This window comes from Crassostrea angulata, chromosome 1 (assembly GCF_025612915.1).
Source record: "Crassostrea angulata isolate pt1a10 chromosome 1, ASM2561291v2, whole genome shotgun sequence".
In the NCBI taxonomy this organism is placed as follows: domain Eukaryota; kingdom Metazoa; phylum Mollusca; class Bivalvia; order Ostreida; family Ostreidae; genus Magallana; species Magallana angulata.
The window spans coordinates 36,256,937-36,272,042 of NC_069111.1; the positions used below are offsets into that span (position 1 = coordinate 36,256,937).

At 35.8% G+C, this 15,106-nt stretch overlaps 2 protein-coding genes and 1 long non-coding RNA gene across 4 annotated transcripts; all 3 read left to right on the top strand.

Moving 5' to 3' along the window:
• Positions 1-818: 818 nt before the first annotated feature.
• On the top strand, positions 819-6,231 carry LOC128160775 (sulfate transporter-like). Of its 2 annotated transcripts, none has more exons than XR_008240331.1 (2): positions 819-949; positions 3,876-4,006. XR_008240331.1 is itself a non-coding variant. In XM_052824109.1 (2 exons), exons 1-2 carry the CDS (start codon positions 3,372-3,374, stop codon positions 5,920-5,922), a joined length of 2,055 nt encoding a protein of 684 aa, XP_052680069.1. In that variant the 5' UTR covers positions 2,133-3,371; the 3' UTR covers positions 5,923-6,231. The 2 variants fall into 2 exon arrangements, 1 of the variants encoding a protein (XP_052680069.1); XM_052824109.1 differs by lacking the exon at positions 819-949 and adding an exon at positions 2,133-3,379 and having other exon boundaries at positions 3,876-6,231.
• Positions 6,232-6,242: 11 nt separating this feature from the next.
• LOC128161031 (uncharacterized) lies at positions 6,243-9,850 on the top strand. The gene is made up of 2 exons (XR_008240334.1): positions 6,243-7,179; positions 9,028-9,850. It is a non-coding gene; the product is annotated as an uncharacterized LOC128161031 (long non-coding RNA).
• Positions 9,851-11,523: 1,673 nt separating this feature from the next.
• Positions 11,524-14,998, top strand: LOC128160810 (heat shock 70 kDa protein 12A-like). The gene is made up of 4 exons (XM_052824137.1): positions 11,524-12,020; positions 12,227-12,445; positions 13,416-13,566; positions 13,729-14,998. Exons 1-4 carry the CDS (start codon positions 11,703-11,705, stop codon positions 14,799-14,801), a joined length of 1,761 nt encoding a protein of 586 aa, XP_052680097.1. The 5' UTR covers positions 11,524-11,702; the 3' UTR covers positions 14,802-14,998.
• The last annotated feature ends 108 nt before the right edge of the window (positions 14,999-15,106 follow it).

A 15,106-nucleotide genomic window follows, 5' to 3' on the forward strand; every position in this document is an offset into this window, starting at 1 on the left:
TTTGGTTCTTTAAATGTAAATAATTTATCAATATCCTGGTATGAGCCCTGCTTGTTCTTACGCAGTTTTACATTTACAATTATGAATAATCTGATGATGATGATGATGATGATGATGATGATGATGATGATCTTATTTGGAATGGAAAGAAGTGTTATTCCCAGCCAATTTTTTGAGTCATTTGGTTTGCCTTTCTTTGGTATTTTTATGACTCAGTGGTTCCATTCGTTTGGTATGATGTTTCTTTCTCAGATGTCATGGAAAAGTACTGTAAAATTGTGGCTGTTAGAAATAGATCTGTTAAGAACAATTCTGCATCTAAGTTGTCATATCCAAGAGCTTTTCCATTTTAAGAGTTTGTATTGTAAAGACAATTCTTTAAATTTGTGGTGGTTCAATGATGATGTTTAGGTCAGCTGGATCACTGATATCAGGTTCATGAGTTGGAAGTGGCCTGTTCAATTAATTTTTCCTTAAAATGCTTTGTCTAACGTTCCTCCATCTCTTGCTCTGACGACAACAACTTTCCTCTTTAATCCTTAACAGGTAGATTGGGAGATGGTCTATTCCTGCCACTTTGTTATGCCTTTGTTATGTGGTAAAAGGTTCCCTGCTCTCTCCTACTGGTTGCCTCTTCTGCTTTTGTTGATAGGGCATCTATATTTGCGCTGTAAACATGACCGGAATGCAAATAAGGGGGAGGGCAACTACATGTATATACAAGTAGTAGCTAGGCCTGCCGTGCAAGATAATCTGTAATCTGGATAGTTCCACGATAAAACCATTATTTTGTGGGAGAAAATATACAGTATTGCCATGTTTTCGGTAGGGACTGTTATATAGCCGCGGAAGGTTAGAGAAGATGGATTTGGGAGGGGGGTGGTTAGGCCCCATACACAACACTTGAATCAAGCGACGGTCTGGAGTCTGCATGGCTTTCCTTCACCAGGTCGTGTATATATATATATATATATATATATATATATATATATATATATATATATATATATATATATATATATATATATATATATATATATATATATATATATATATATATATATATATATATATATATATATATATATAGTGATCGCGCTGTTTGGCAATATATACACGTACAAACTGTGGCGTGATTATTTGCTGTTCTTCATACTTCGGTTATCTAATAACTGCGTATTGAATTTCATTTTGGCAATATAATGTCCTTTACCTGCGTAGAATTCTTTTATCTTTGCACTAAGGACATAGACCTGTTGGCTTCCTCTTCAGAGAATAACAATATAATTATACCTTTAAAGATATCAATCTGTTACCCATGTCTGGTAACTTATACTTAGACACTGTTTTGCATGATGTTTCTACATGATTTTGTATATAAATTGTAAAATTGATATACCATTTAAGGCAATGTGAAGCTATTGTTAAGTGATATACCAAAGGAATGTGAATTCATCGCTAAGAGATACCGTGGTAATGTGAAACTATTGTTATGTGATAAACAGATAAACAAATTTAAGTTATGATAATTGTTAAGTAATCGACTGACAGTCGGAGGCAAAGTGAAGCCATTGTAAAGCGATAGACTGAAGTGATAGTTAAAACATAGGCGTCGGAACCGGGGGGGGGGGGGGGGCTAGGGGGGGGGGGGGGGGCTTAGCCCCCCCCCCCCACTTTTTTTGCAAAGTTTTACCTAACCATTAGAAACATAGCATGATAGAGGGTTCAGCCCCCCCCCCCCACTTTTTCTCACCGGAAAGATTATTGTTCCGAAATTTACCTTTAAAGAAGCCCCCCCCCCCCCACTTTTTTTGCAAAGTTTTACCTAACCATTAGAAACATAGCATGATAGAGGGTTCAGCCCCCCCCCCCCCCCCCCCCCACTTTTTCTCACCGGAAAGATTATTGTTCCGAAATTTACCTTTAAAGAAGCCCCCCCCCCCACCCCACGGATAAGGAATTTCATTATTTTGAAAAAAAAAAATTGAGTAAGTAAGTTTTTTTTGGTTGGAAGTATAGGTATACCCCCTCCCCCTCCACGGATTAGGATTTCCATGAATTTGAAAATTACTTTTTTCTCAATATTTCTGAGGATTAGTCTAGCCCCCCACTTTCAATTTGCTTCCGAAGCCAGTGTAAAAGATATACCAAGGTATATGAAGCTGTTGTTAAGGTGAAATAACACATCATCACATAATGACCGACCGCTGATCGAAACGACATTTCGTTTTATTAAAAGGATTTTATGGACTGAAATATGTAATTTATTCCATAGCCGAGTGGATAAAGTGTCGGACATTTGATCCGAACATCCCGAGTTGGAATCCCGCAGGGGCTTTTGTTGTTACTTACGGGAATAATTATTTTAGATATTCATTTTTTATCCCCAAACTGCAAATTTTTCGCTTATTTGACATTTGTACAGTTTATTTATCATTATATCTTTCATTATCCAAAAATTCCCTGTTAATTCGAGTGACTTTTTCCAGGTGTGTTATTCCACCTTAGGTGATAAACCGACTGCCATAATAAAACAACATTTATTATTATACTTTCATGTTAAATTCCGAAATCTGATCGGTTAAGACGCAGTTGGTAATCCGTTCTATTACCCACAGCGTTAGCAACACACTTGGCAACGGGTAACACAACGAATTGTTACATGCGCGTAAATTATGCGCGTACGGTTTGTCGTAGAATTCACTTCATTTCTATATAAAAGTAGTAAAATTTTCTTTAAGAATAAGACATTCAGTATGATAAAATAAATAGTGCATGTTTCAGAGATGTAACAAAGATTTCAACAACACTGTCAACCGACGCGAAGCGGAGGTTGACAATGGTTTTCTTGGGATGTCCTCCCAAACAGGCACTATTTATATAATGCATTATCTTCACTAGCCACGTTCTTGATCGTTCTCAGAAATTACAGAAATCGAACACGTGGCTAGCCAAGACTTACAACTGTATAAGCCGTACACACAGAAATTGAAAATGGTTCATTTTACCAGTTCTGTAGTATATGACCTTGGACTTTTAAGTTGTCCAAAGTGTGATTTAGGTGTCCTGTTATAACGAAAATCAAGTCATAATTTTCATTGTCATGAAGGGTCCCGACGATATCAAAAATGCACATGTTCTGCAGTGTATTTATATCAAACAGGCCGGGGTTTGCTTTTACCTAAGTCGTGAAATAATACTCCACTGCAAACTGCAGCCACTACCAATCGCGAACCCTGTAAAATGCCTGCGTGCACAGATGTTTGTGCTGATAACAGCAAACTTGCAACTGTTCTTTTGATTTGGTTTGATTATACAGAGTAAGGTCACCCTGATATAGAAGTAGGACTAAGTACTAATAGCTTGCTGTCATGTCAAAGTAAGTTCTTACTTGTTATTAATATCACATTCATAAAATACAAACGGGCCACTTATAATTTCTTCTTGAGAATATTTTGAAATTTAAAAGCAATTAATAACTTTAATTTCATGCTATGGTGTATTTGACGACACGTGCACCAATGTTGCAGGGTAGTTTGAATGTACTTAAAATATATTAATCGGCTATATAAGCATTTTAATTTTAAGTCATGTTCACATGCAGAATGGTGTAAATATGTAGTGTTTTTTAACTCTAAGCGAAAATCTTTAACTTTATTTCGCAACCATGTACAGGTGTTAAAAAGGGTGTGACCTGACCTAAAGCAAACAGAAAATAACAGGAGAAAGATACTGTTCTTTAATTTTTTTCTGATAGTTGCATTTGCTGAAATCTGCTTAAAGTTAATCAAACTGGCTGATCGATTTCTAAGATATATTTTCAACAAAAGTATATCATTATTACAAATCAATTAATATGAGTTCTGTTCATTTAGACCTGAAGATTCCGGTGATCAGGACCAGAAAAGGTTCTCTACTGAGAAGGATGAATCTGAACACGTGACTTTGCTTCGTTTACCAAAGACTCAAAGCGATTTGGACGATCTCACCGAAAAACAGCACCAAGATAAAGAAAGCGCAAACAAACAATGCACAGAATGTTGGACCCGCGAGAACGTTTGTACCTATATATTATCCCTGTTTCCAATTGTACATGTATTACGTCATTACAAAATCAAAGAGTTTCTCCTGAAAGACGCCATCAGTGGATTGTCGACTGCGTGTTTACATTTCCCTCAAGGAATGGCGTTCGGAATACTTTCAACTTTGGCGCCAAAGTATGGACTCTATACCTCCTTCTTTCCTGTTGTTCTTTACGTGATCTTCGGAACTTGCCCATTTGTATCTTTTGGAACTAATGCTGTCATTTCATTGTTCACTGCAAATATAATACAGAGCCAGTTATCGCCATCCATATTACTTGAAGGTAACAGTAGTTCCAATGCCAGTATAGGGCAAATAAGTGAAGAGGAATTCGTTGAAATGAAGGCTGCAGTTGCAGCTGGGTCCTCGCTAATAGTAGGAATCCTACTTCTAAGTTTGGGATTACTAAGGCTTGGATTTATTGCGACGTATATGTCTACTCCGTTTGTCGGGTCGTTTACGACTACTGCCGCAATCCATATTATGTCCAGCCAGGTTCCGAAAAGCCTAGGTGTTCGGATACCCTCGGTTTCTGGACCAGGGAAACTTGTAATAACATACATTGAAATCTTTAAGAACATCACCTCAGCAAACGTTGGGTCCATTATCACGTCCATTATTTGTATAATCATTTTAGCATTTGTGAAAGATTTCATTAATGAAAAATTCAAGTCCAAATTATTCATGCCAATACCAATAGACTTAATACTTGTGATCCTAGGTACCGTTATTTCTTATTTTGGTGAGTTAAACTCTAACTTCAACATTCCTGTGGTTGGCAATATTCCACCCGGGGTACCACCCCCTACACTCCCCGACCTGAAAACAGGTATCATAGGCGACTCCATTGTGGTCGCCATCATAGTGTTTGTTTTGACCATCTCCATGGCAAAGGTCTGTGAGACAAAAAACGCCATCAACGCTGACCAAGAACTCGTGGCGTACGGAATGGCCAACCTTGGCAGCTCCTTTTTCCGTTGTTTTCCTTCTTGTGTGGCTCCACCACGTACCATCTTACTGAAAACCATGGACTCCAAAACAACCTTAAACGGTATTTTCTCGGCACTGGTGATTCTTCTTATATTGCTCTTTTTAGGTGAGTACTTTCAGTACTTGCCATTACCAGTCTTGTCCATTATGGTGATAATGGCAGTCAAAAACCTGCTCCTTCAGTTTCGCCAGTTACCACGCTTATGGAAGGTCAACAAATATGACTTTACTGTTTGGGTCGCCACAGTGGCATCAGGCGTATTCATCGACTTTGCGTATGCTCTTTACTGTGGAGTAGGACTAAGCATTTTTCTTATAGTATTTCAAAGTCAGAGAGGCAAGAAGAGTCTATTTGGAAAACTGAAAAATGAGGACCTGTACACTGAAGAATCAAAGTTTACGATCCTTCCACCCTATGTAAAGGTCTTCAAAATGGATGCGTCACTTTACTTCGCCACCGCCGAATCCTTCCGCGAAACTTTGTTCAAATTAACTTGGGATCCACGAGAAATAAATAAAGACTCGAATGAAGTAACCATTCCCGTAGAATCTTTACCATCAAACACAGGCAAAAAGGCACCTCCAGATGACACAACAAACGACGAAACCAAAATTGTCATCATTGACTGTTCATCTTTTAACTATGTTGACACGAACGGAATTTCCACTCTCTCGCTTGTGGTGAAGGAGTTCCGGTCTGTTGGGGTTATTGTGTTCTTGGTTCGATGTACTTCTAGTTTTCTGGCCGTCATGGTTAGGTCTGATTTAATGGAGACTGTGGGTGAAGGAAATATTTACCCAGATATTGTTGACGCAGTGTCTTTGAATATTATGGACACACAACTTTAGACTTACAAGAGAATTACACATGTATCACTTGCATAAAAATATCGAAATTGTATAAAATTCTTTTGTTATTAGTATTTTTCTTAATGTTTTAATTATACTTATCATAAAAATAAATCCTAGTTTGATTCACAGCGAAATTTCTTTGTTTGCAAATATAGTGAAACTTATGCTACTGAAATAATTATTTATATTCAAAGATGTGTTCGAATTACATTTTGATCAATTATGACATGCATTGCTGAATTATTATATAAAAATATTCACAAAAAGTTGTAGATATAAGTTGGAAAAGAACGCCTTTTGTGTTGTTGTATTTGTGGTAGATCGGGATTTTGTTTCTATTTTATTATTATTAGTATTCCGATCCCGGTGTGATTTATTCTATTACTTTGGTAACGCCCACTTTATACGATAGCCAATAACGTTATTGACAGTTGTCTATTGTTCTGTCCCATATATAAAGCCGTGTAAGTCCTTATTTGACGAAGGAGACGGCTGGTTTCGCTAGCTACTTTTCTCCTGAAGCAAGCAGAGAGGGGGAGGGAGACAGCTGGTTTCGCTAGCTACTTTTCTCCTGAGTCCCGACCCGTCTCGTCTGTCTATTTGAGGTCCCTGTTAAAGTTAGGTTTTAGGGTTGGGGGATTTTAAGTATATGCTATTGACTTGTGTTCTTATTTTGTTATAATAAATTTATAAAGGGTTGTTAATCTTGGTTTTCATTTACTTTGAGTTTTGGTTTATTATATCTGGTTTATCTATATCGAGAGTAAAGTCGTTTTCATACCTTATTTATAATTTAGTAAAGTTTAATTCTTAATGTAGAGGTCAAATTCGGTCTCAAAACAAAAATAAACACAACGCGAAGTACTGATAAAAAACCTATACGGCACTGACCTGCTACATTATTTGGTGAACCGTGACCAGGATAGGGTTTGTACTACAATGGTCAGTGGCACGTGCTACTCACTTTGAGAGCCCTATTCAGTGATTCGGACTTGGCTGAATTCTTTTGTTGTCAGTTTCTATTGTATTGTGGGTTTTTTTTTATTTCTTTAGCTGTGTAATGGATTTATGGGTTTGAGAATTCATGTTGTTCGTGAATTGAAATATTCAGTAGATTATTTTTGTACTTGAAATTTTACGCTGCATTTTTTCATCATGCAGTTATGTTTAGAGATGATAGAGAATTTTTGCGTCAGAGAAATTATCCCCCAGCACATGTTCAGACCGGAAATGGTGTCCGTTGTGAAAGTTTGGGTAAGTCCAGCGAAATTAGAGTAAATGCTATAGATAGACGGATAGAAGAGTTATCAGCAAAGTGTGATTTTTTAGAGAAAGAACTTAAAACGAAGTATTTTAAAAATGGTCTTGCTTTTGAAAATGTTAGTCACACGGTTAGAGAGAATCGAACGCACGTGCAATCTGACAATTATTTGGCACATTCACGTCATTCAAAGCATAGGAAAGAAATTAAGTCGCCAACATTTGATGGTAGTTTTGACATTCATGAATTTTTTATTCAGTTTGAACAGGTTGCTAAGTGGAATGGGTGGAGTAAGATAGAATGTGCAAGTCAGCTTATTATGAGTTTACGGGGGTCTGCAAGACATGTGTTATCCGAAATTCCTGTGACAAAGTCTGACAATTATGATGTTTTAAAAGAAATTTGTAAAAACTATTTCAATCCCGGAGAAAACATGAAAGCTTACCAAGTTGAGTTTAAAACAGCGCGTAGACAAAATTGGGAAACAGTCGAAGATTTTGGTTATGCTTTGAAAAGGTTAGCCTTAAAATCATATCCACATATTCCCTATAAATACTTAGAACCTCATATTGTTGACCAGTTTATCTTTGGTTTAGGGGATATTGATTTGCAAAAGCATGTTCAGTTTAAACATCCCTCCACAATTGAGAAAGCGATAGGTCTAGCAATAGAATATGAGAGTTTCGTAAGTAATTTTGTCGCAAACCAAATGCCTGTTTCAGTTCACACAAGTGACAGTGATTTTAATAATCTAAAAGCATTTATTAGGGAAGAAATTCAGAGAGCGTTTTGTGAACATTTTGTTGATGAAGTTGATTCTTTACAGAATTCAAACATGTCTGATTGCCAAATCTTTTCACATAATATTACCAGTAAATCGTGCCATCTGGTTGGTCATTGTTCTGAAAATTCAAGTTCGTTAGAGACAACTCATACTCTCGAAAAACCTTCAGGGACTAATGCCATGGTCGGGTCATTAGTTTCAGGCCGTTCAAACCTTACCGAACACAGTCGACCATTCGAGGTAGAGTCGCAGAACCAAACAGAAACTGGTAAAACGCCGGGTAAAGTTCAATGTTCCGAAGAAAATGCATGTTTTGGTGAAGTTACTGTAGCACACGATGTGCCTGTTGACGTAATATCCAGTTCTACGTGTAATTCTGTAATGGATGAATCCGAGCGTTCTAACACTGAGTTGCAGACCGATTACTTAGCACCTTTGGTTGAAAATTATGAAACCTTGAACCCCGAAGTAAATGTTTTTACAACAAACTCTCATACTTGTTCTGATTTACCAGGAAAGAAAGAGAACGAGCACATGGCGAATTCTATCCTGGAATGGAAGCTCGATGGAAGAACTGTTCCCCCTGGTAAAGTTAATTCTTGTCTGAGCGGTGAAATCCCCTTACAGTTGTCGTTCGTGTGTACTACTTCTATGTACAAGCCCGTCGACCCAGTATTGTACCCTTACTGCAGACCCGAGCATCCGAAGGGAATTGGCTAAATGTGTTTTAATTGATATTACAATGTCAGTTGAAAATTAGAGCGATGTAGCATTTATGTGTTCGTTTATTTGTTTATTTTTGTGGCTTATAAACTAAATTAGATTTTTGTAAAATTTAATAGGATATTAAACACGCGTAAATCTAGTAGGTTAGTCTAACAGTAACTATCCTCTGTCGATCTTGTTGACAAAACTGGGATAGTATGCCTGTTAATAACCCGTGTAAACATAATAATTTAATGTACTGTAAAGTTCCGTGTTCTGTGTTCTGATTTGATATATGGATTCAGTTATGATATTTATGACATGTTTATTAATAATTCTTTTGATTTTTCAGACCATGTATTCACCAATTTTATTGCAGTTTATCCAGACACCAGGTTGACCAATGTGAGATTTGGAAATGGACTGGAATCTGATACATTCAACTCCATATATTTCAAGTGTCTGATCGCCTTCATAATATCCGATGTTATACCGGTATCCACTGTGTTCATTCTGGAATCAGCGATATCCGTGAAGTTTGTGATTATCGTGTGTAAATGTTGCGTTGTTCCCTTAGTATTATATTCCGGAATGTGTTCCAATTCGTGATTGCTGAGGACCATGGAGACTGGTACGGTGAAGCCACGGTGAACTTAGCAATGTGACATATTCCCCTGATTGTGTTATATTTTGCTTATTTTGTATGTATGTTTTTGAGGGAAATTTGATTGAAATGCACCACTTGATTTTAATCAAATGCATAGCATTTGTCATTAAGGGGGGAGGAATGTGGTAGATCGGGATTTTGTTTCTATTTTATTATTATTAGTATTCCGATCCCGGTGTGATTTATTCTATTACTTTGGTAACGCCCACTTTATACGATAGCCAATAACGTTATTGACAGTTGTCTATTGTTCTGTCCCATATATAAAGCCGTGTAAGTCCTTATTTGACGAAGGAGACGGCTGGTTTCGCTAGCTACTTTTCTCCTGAAGCAAGCAGAGAGGGGGAGGGAGACAGCTGGTTTCGCTAGCTACTTTTCTCCTGAGTCCCGACCCGTCTCGTCTGTCTATTTGAGGTCCCTGTTAAAGTTAGGTTTTAGGGTTGGGGGATTTTAAGTATATGCTATTGACTTGTGTTCTTATTTTGTTATAATAAATTTATAAAGGGTTGTTAATCTTGGTTTTCATTTACTTTGAGTTTTGGTTTATTATATCTGGTTTATCTATATCGAGAGTAAAGTCGTTTTCATACCTTATTTATAATTTAGTAAAGTTTAATTCTTAATGTAGAGGTCAAATTCGGTCTCAAAACAAAAATAAACACAACGCGAAGTACTGATAAAAAACCTATACGGCACTGACCTGCTACATTATTAAAGTCATGCTTTTATTTGATTCCAGATTGAAATTAGTATTTATTTTCTTTCACCGCTGAAGAACAGTAAAAGTATTTCGTTATTTGCCCTTGAACGCACATTATCACAAGAATATTATTTCGCAAGAACAGCTTGATCAGAATTTACCTTTGAATCCATCCTATTGGATTCCATGTGTTCAGAATTGCTCTTTTGCATTTTAAAAAATATATACAGGATAGTTAGATGCTTTTGAAGTAATCCTTTATTCGTTTTTCATCGAATCCTATTACTACTTGTTGATGTGGAATAACTTTCGATGACGGCGTCTTATACACATATTACTGCTATGCTATTGATTTGATAAATACTTTTTTTTACATTGATATGTTTTTAACTCACTCTGTTAGATTTTTGCCCTTTGATTGTTGAGTTCTCAGAAGTCTAGAGGACTCAACAAGTTATATGCTGCTGACCTCACAGTTTAAGGTACTTGAACAGACCTGAAATCAACGAAACTGTTGCTTTGCTTTCTATATACATGTAATGTCGCTATTGTATTACGTAAAAATTACACACTATATTACTTTCACAAGTACATGTAATAAATGTCTTACTGCGAAGGCTAAAACATGGTTCTTTCTTGGTCTTGGAACAAGAGAACAATTTATGTCGCCAAAACAGCAAAGAGCAATTCAGAAGAACATGTTCTGGAACAAAAAGTTTGCACCACTTCTTTAGGAACTAGTAGATGAAAATTGCAAAAAGAGAATTTAAAGATACATAATTTAATTCTGGTTGTAACGCGCTTTCTGATTGGCTAAAAAATTATTTTATATCGTATAAAGAATGTTGCCTACGTCATAGTAAGACTAACGTCAAAAATGTATCAATGCGCCTGACGTTACGTTTGAATTTTGTACAATTTTACGTTATTTTAAAGGTCAAATGACCATTTTTATCTACAATGAAGAGTAAAAAAAATTAAATTATAAGCAATGAATTAAATATTTATTAGTTTTATACGATATAAAATGGTTTGAAACAGTTTACGCTTTTTTATAAACCGCTTCGCGGTTTATAAAGCGTAAACTGCCCCAAACCATTTTATATCGTATAAAACAAATAAATATTGAATTCATTCCTTAAATACATTATACTTTTTGAATTTAAAATCTACTCAATCAGAATTTACTTTGAGTTACCAGTTAGACTACAGTTCAGTGTCTTTAGGTAACAGAAAGGTTTTCTGTATAAATAGCTGCAAAAGCATAGTATATTCAAATGCAACTTATTGGCATAGCAAATTCTATAAAAAAAAAATGACTATTCCATTTGTTTTGGGCGATGGGGCAAAAACTGTGAGGTCAGATTTCTTTCAAATTTTGAATATTTACAGGTTTTATTCAAAAGAACATATTGACGTAAATATATAACAAAATTCCTTTCTATTTAAGTTATGACAAAACAGATAAGCCAAAATTTTCCTACAATTTATTTTTTCCTGAAAATTTAATATTTTGTTCTTCACTATAAAGCACAGTAGAGAAATAGATTTTGTTCCATTGTCTGTCCGAGCTACCGTAAGAAAAGGTAGATATTGTCAAACCGAAAGTAAATTAAGGCTACCCTGAACACAGATGTGACTCAACCTGTAAGAACTTAGAATGAGTTCCTCGCATTCACAGAACAAAATTTCGGAGAACTGCACCTGGTTCTGTTCTATAGATATTGGGACATCATATTCTGGATATGCATTTGCTCCACGGGAAAATTTGACGAAAAAATCGTGTGAAATATATTCAGGTGTGTGGGAAAACGATGTCTTATCCCACAAGACACCCACCTCTGTTTTGTTAGACCAAACCAAGCATTTCATTGCCTTTGGACATGAGGCTGACAGTGAATATGAAAACCTTGCCCAGGAAAAAAACCACGAGAAGTGTTTTTATTTCAGAGATTTCAAAATGGAGCTCTATAATTCTGTAAGAGAGAGAGACAGAGAGACAGAGAGAGAGAGAGAGAGAGAGAGAGAGAGAGAGAGAGAGAGAGAGAGAGAGAGAGAGAGAGAGAGAGAGAGATTGTGTGCTTTTCTTTTATGAATAAGTTGTGAATATATTGGTTTGCACAGAAATTGTTGCATATATCTTAATTTACTTCCTCCTTACCTTCCTCATTTGATTATTCTCAGGCGGTGTCAAGAGACCTCACGATTGAGGACATTCATGGAAAGTCGTGTAAAGCTCAGCAAATCTTTGTGGAATCAATCAGATTTCTTAGAGATCATTTCCTGGAAGTCTTGAGGATGCGTTATTGCCACACATTTGAGGGTGATATCTGTTACACAGTAACAGTGCCTGCGATATGGAGCGATGCTGCAAAACAGTTCATGAAAGAAGCGGCCATTGAGGTAACCTAACATAACATGCAGATGTACCCAAGTTTATTCATCTGCTTGAATAGCTGTAAACGTGGATTACATTTGACTGTTTTTGTAGGAAGGCAGCGCTGTTTAAGGTATACAATGTATAACGACCACATTTTGTACCTAATAAATGAATGGTCCGATATTCTTAATCATGATATCATTTTGAAGGTGTTATCAAAATAAAATACTCCACCGAAGAAATTTTCAAAATTTTGATTATGGTCCAACTAATTACACCTTGAATTTTGCATTGAAGTCTATGGGAAACATATCTTTTATTAAGATTTTGTAAAAAGTAGCTTATAATTTGTAAAACTGTTTTGGTTAATACGTGCTTAAACTGTCTCTTTATTAAAATATGAAATAAAATTAATCATTAACCGCAGATATTTTGACAAAATTAAAATTTTCTTATTTTCATCAAGGGGACATAACTCTTTAAAAAAAATTAAGATGCAAAATGACCAGCTCCATATATGTTGTCTGTCATGTGAATTTTGTTCATTTCACTTTCATAGTTATCTAGCAATACATATTTAACTAGTTTAAAATGATTCAAAATTGTTCAATATCCCTTCATTATACATTGATTACCTTAACACATCTACGTTATTGTCATAGAATGTTGAATAATATTAATTATCAATTAATTTAATTATATTAATCCATTAAATGATAGAGTAGAATATGGTAAATTGAAAATCATTTTCCGCTAGATATTACAAATATAGTACGGTTACAGTGTACCTACAAAAATGGTTTGTTACATGCAATAAAACTTTTAATAGCAAATAGGCTATCAGCTGATTTATTTTGAATGTATCAAATTTATTTCATGGTTTTTCTACATGTACCGTTACACTGCTTTCAACTTTGATAGCATTGTAACGGATAGAAAACTCGTGGGTTCCGACGATGATTTAATTTAAAATACTAGTAATCAAAATTGTAGGCAGGAATTTGTGAGAGTCGTCTTATGTTGGCTTATGAACCGGAAGCCGCAGCACTCTTTTGTAAGCAAATCACAAGAGACCGTATGGCGACAAATTGTGAACCGATGCATTTCGTTCCAGATCAACCTTATATTGTGGTAGATTTAGGGGGTATGATATATTAATTACCTTTATAAATTGTGGTGTGCATTTTTTTAAATTTGTGTGAAATATTAATTGTTGGCATTTGAGACTTGGTTGCGATGATTGAATTATATTTGATTTGATTCACAAAAATTGATTGCATACTAAAAATATAGCATATCTTTGAAGGTGGAACTTTAGACATTACGGTGCAAAAGATTTCATCGACGGGCATTGTACACAATTTGTACAAAGCCTCAGGAGGTCCATGGGGCGGAAATCAGATTAACAAAGTCTTCATTGAACTCTTAGTCAAACTTGTTGGAGAATCTGCATTTCGGGATTTCTGCAGGGACAGTATGGTTGACTTTTTCAATTTAACTCAAAAAATAGAGATCGCTAAAAGAAAGATTTCCATGATCGGAGATCGTTCAGTTGTTATTGAAACTCCGCCGTCACTAGTACGTACAGGTGAAGAACCTGAATGCCTTATAAAATCGATACGGAAAGCCAAATTGCAAGATATGGTGACTGCAAATTTGGGCAAACTTTTTGTTAAGAATGCTTATTTCTTGAAATATTTTCAAAAGATATGTGGAGAGACTGTAGATTTAGTGACATCAATCATTCAAAACGACAAAATACAAGCAAGATCTATTTTATTGGTTGGGGGGTTTTCCGAGTCGAAAGTTGTTCAGAGTATATTTAAAGACAGTTTTCCGAGGAATAACATACTAATTCCAATGGGGGCTGGTATGGCAGTTTTGAAGGGAGCAGCAATATATGGATTTGACAGCAGCATAATCGACACTCGAATGTGTCCATATACATACGGAATAAAACTGGAAAAGAAGTTTAATCCTAAAACTGATAACCCATCCAAAACTTTTATGAAGGGTAACCAACTGTACTCGGAAGATTGTTTTGACAAGTTTTTCGAAATTGACGAACCACTGGCTGTTGGCACAAAGCGTTCCATCCAAGTGCATTTGAATCATGATGATGACAATCTATCTTGTGATTTAACAGACTACAAGGAAATAGAAGTGTTTTCGTCTTTGGAGAAATCCCCCTTGTACACCACAGACCTGACATGTCGTCTGCATGGGATGATCCGGGTCTATCCGCCTAAAGGAAGGTGGCCAGAAAAGGTGAAAGGGCGAGTAGAGATTGAAGTAATCGGAGTTGATAATTTCCGCATCACTTATATTGACGATACGGGGTGTACTACTTCCGGAACCATAGATTTCCTGTCCTCTTGATTCGTCTATAGACACGGTGCGTGGAGGGATTTGTGGTTCAAAATTTGTTAGAATGATGTGGATTTTTGTCTAATTTTTAAAAACATTGAATTGATATTCACTGTACATAAATTCAGTATGATATGTCATTCTTGCGAACAAAAATTTACATTGTGCCAAATGATATTTGTAATGAAATATGAAAAGTATCTGTGTAAGGTATTTTTTTCTTTTGTTGGAATTTAAATTTATAAAAACTTATATAATATATTTTTTTAATATAGTACATGTACATTGTATACAACATAGGAATAAGTACATCTTTC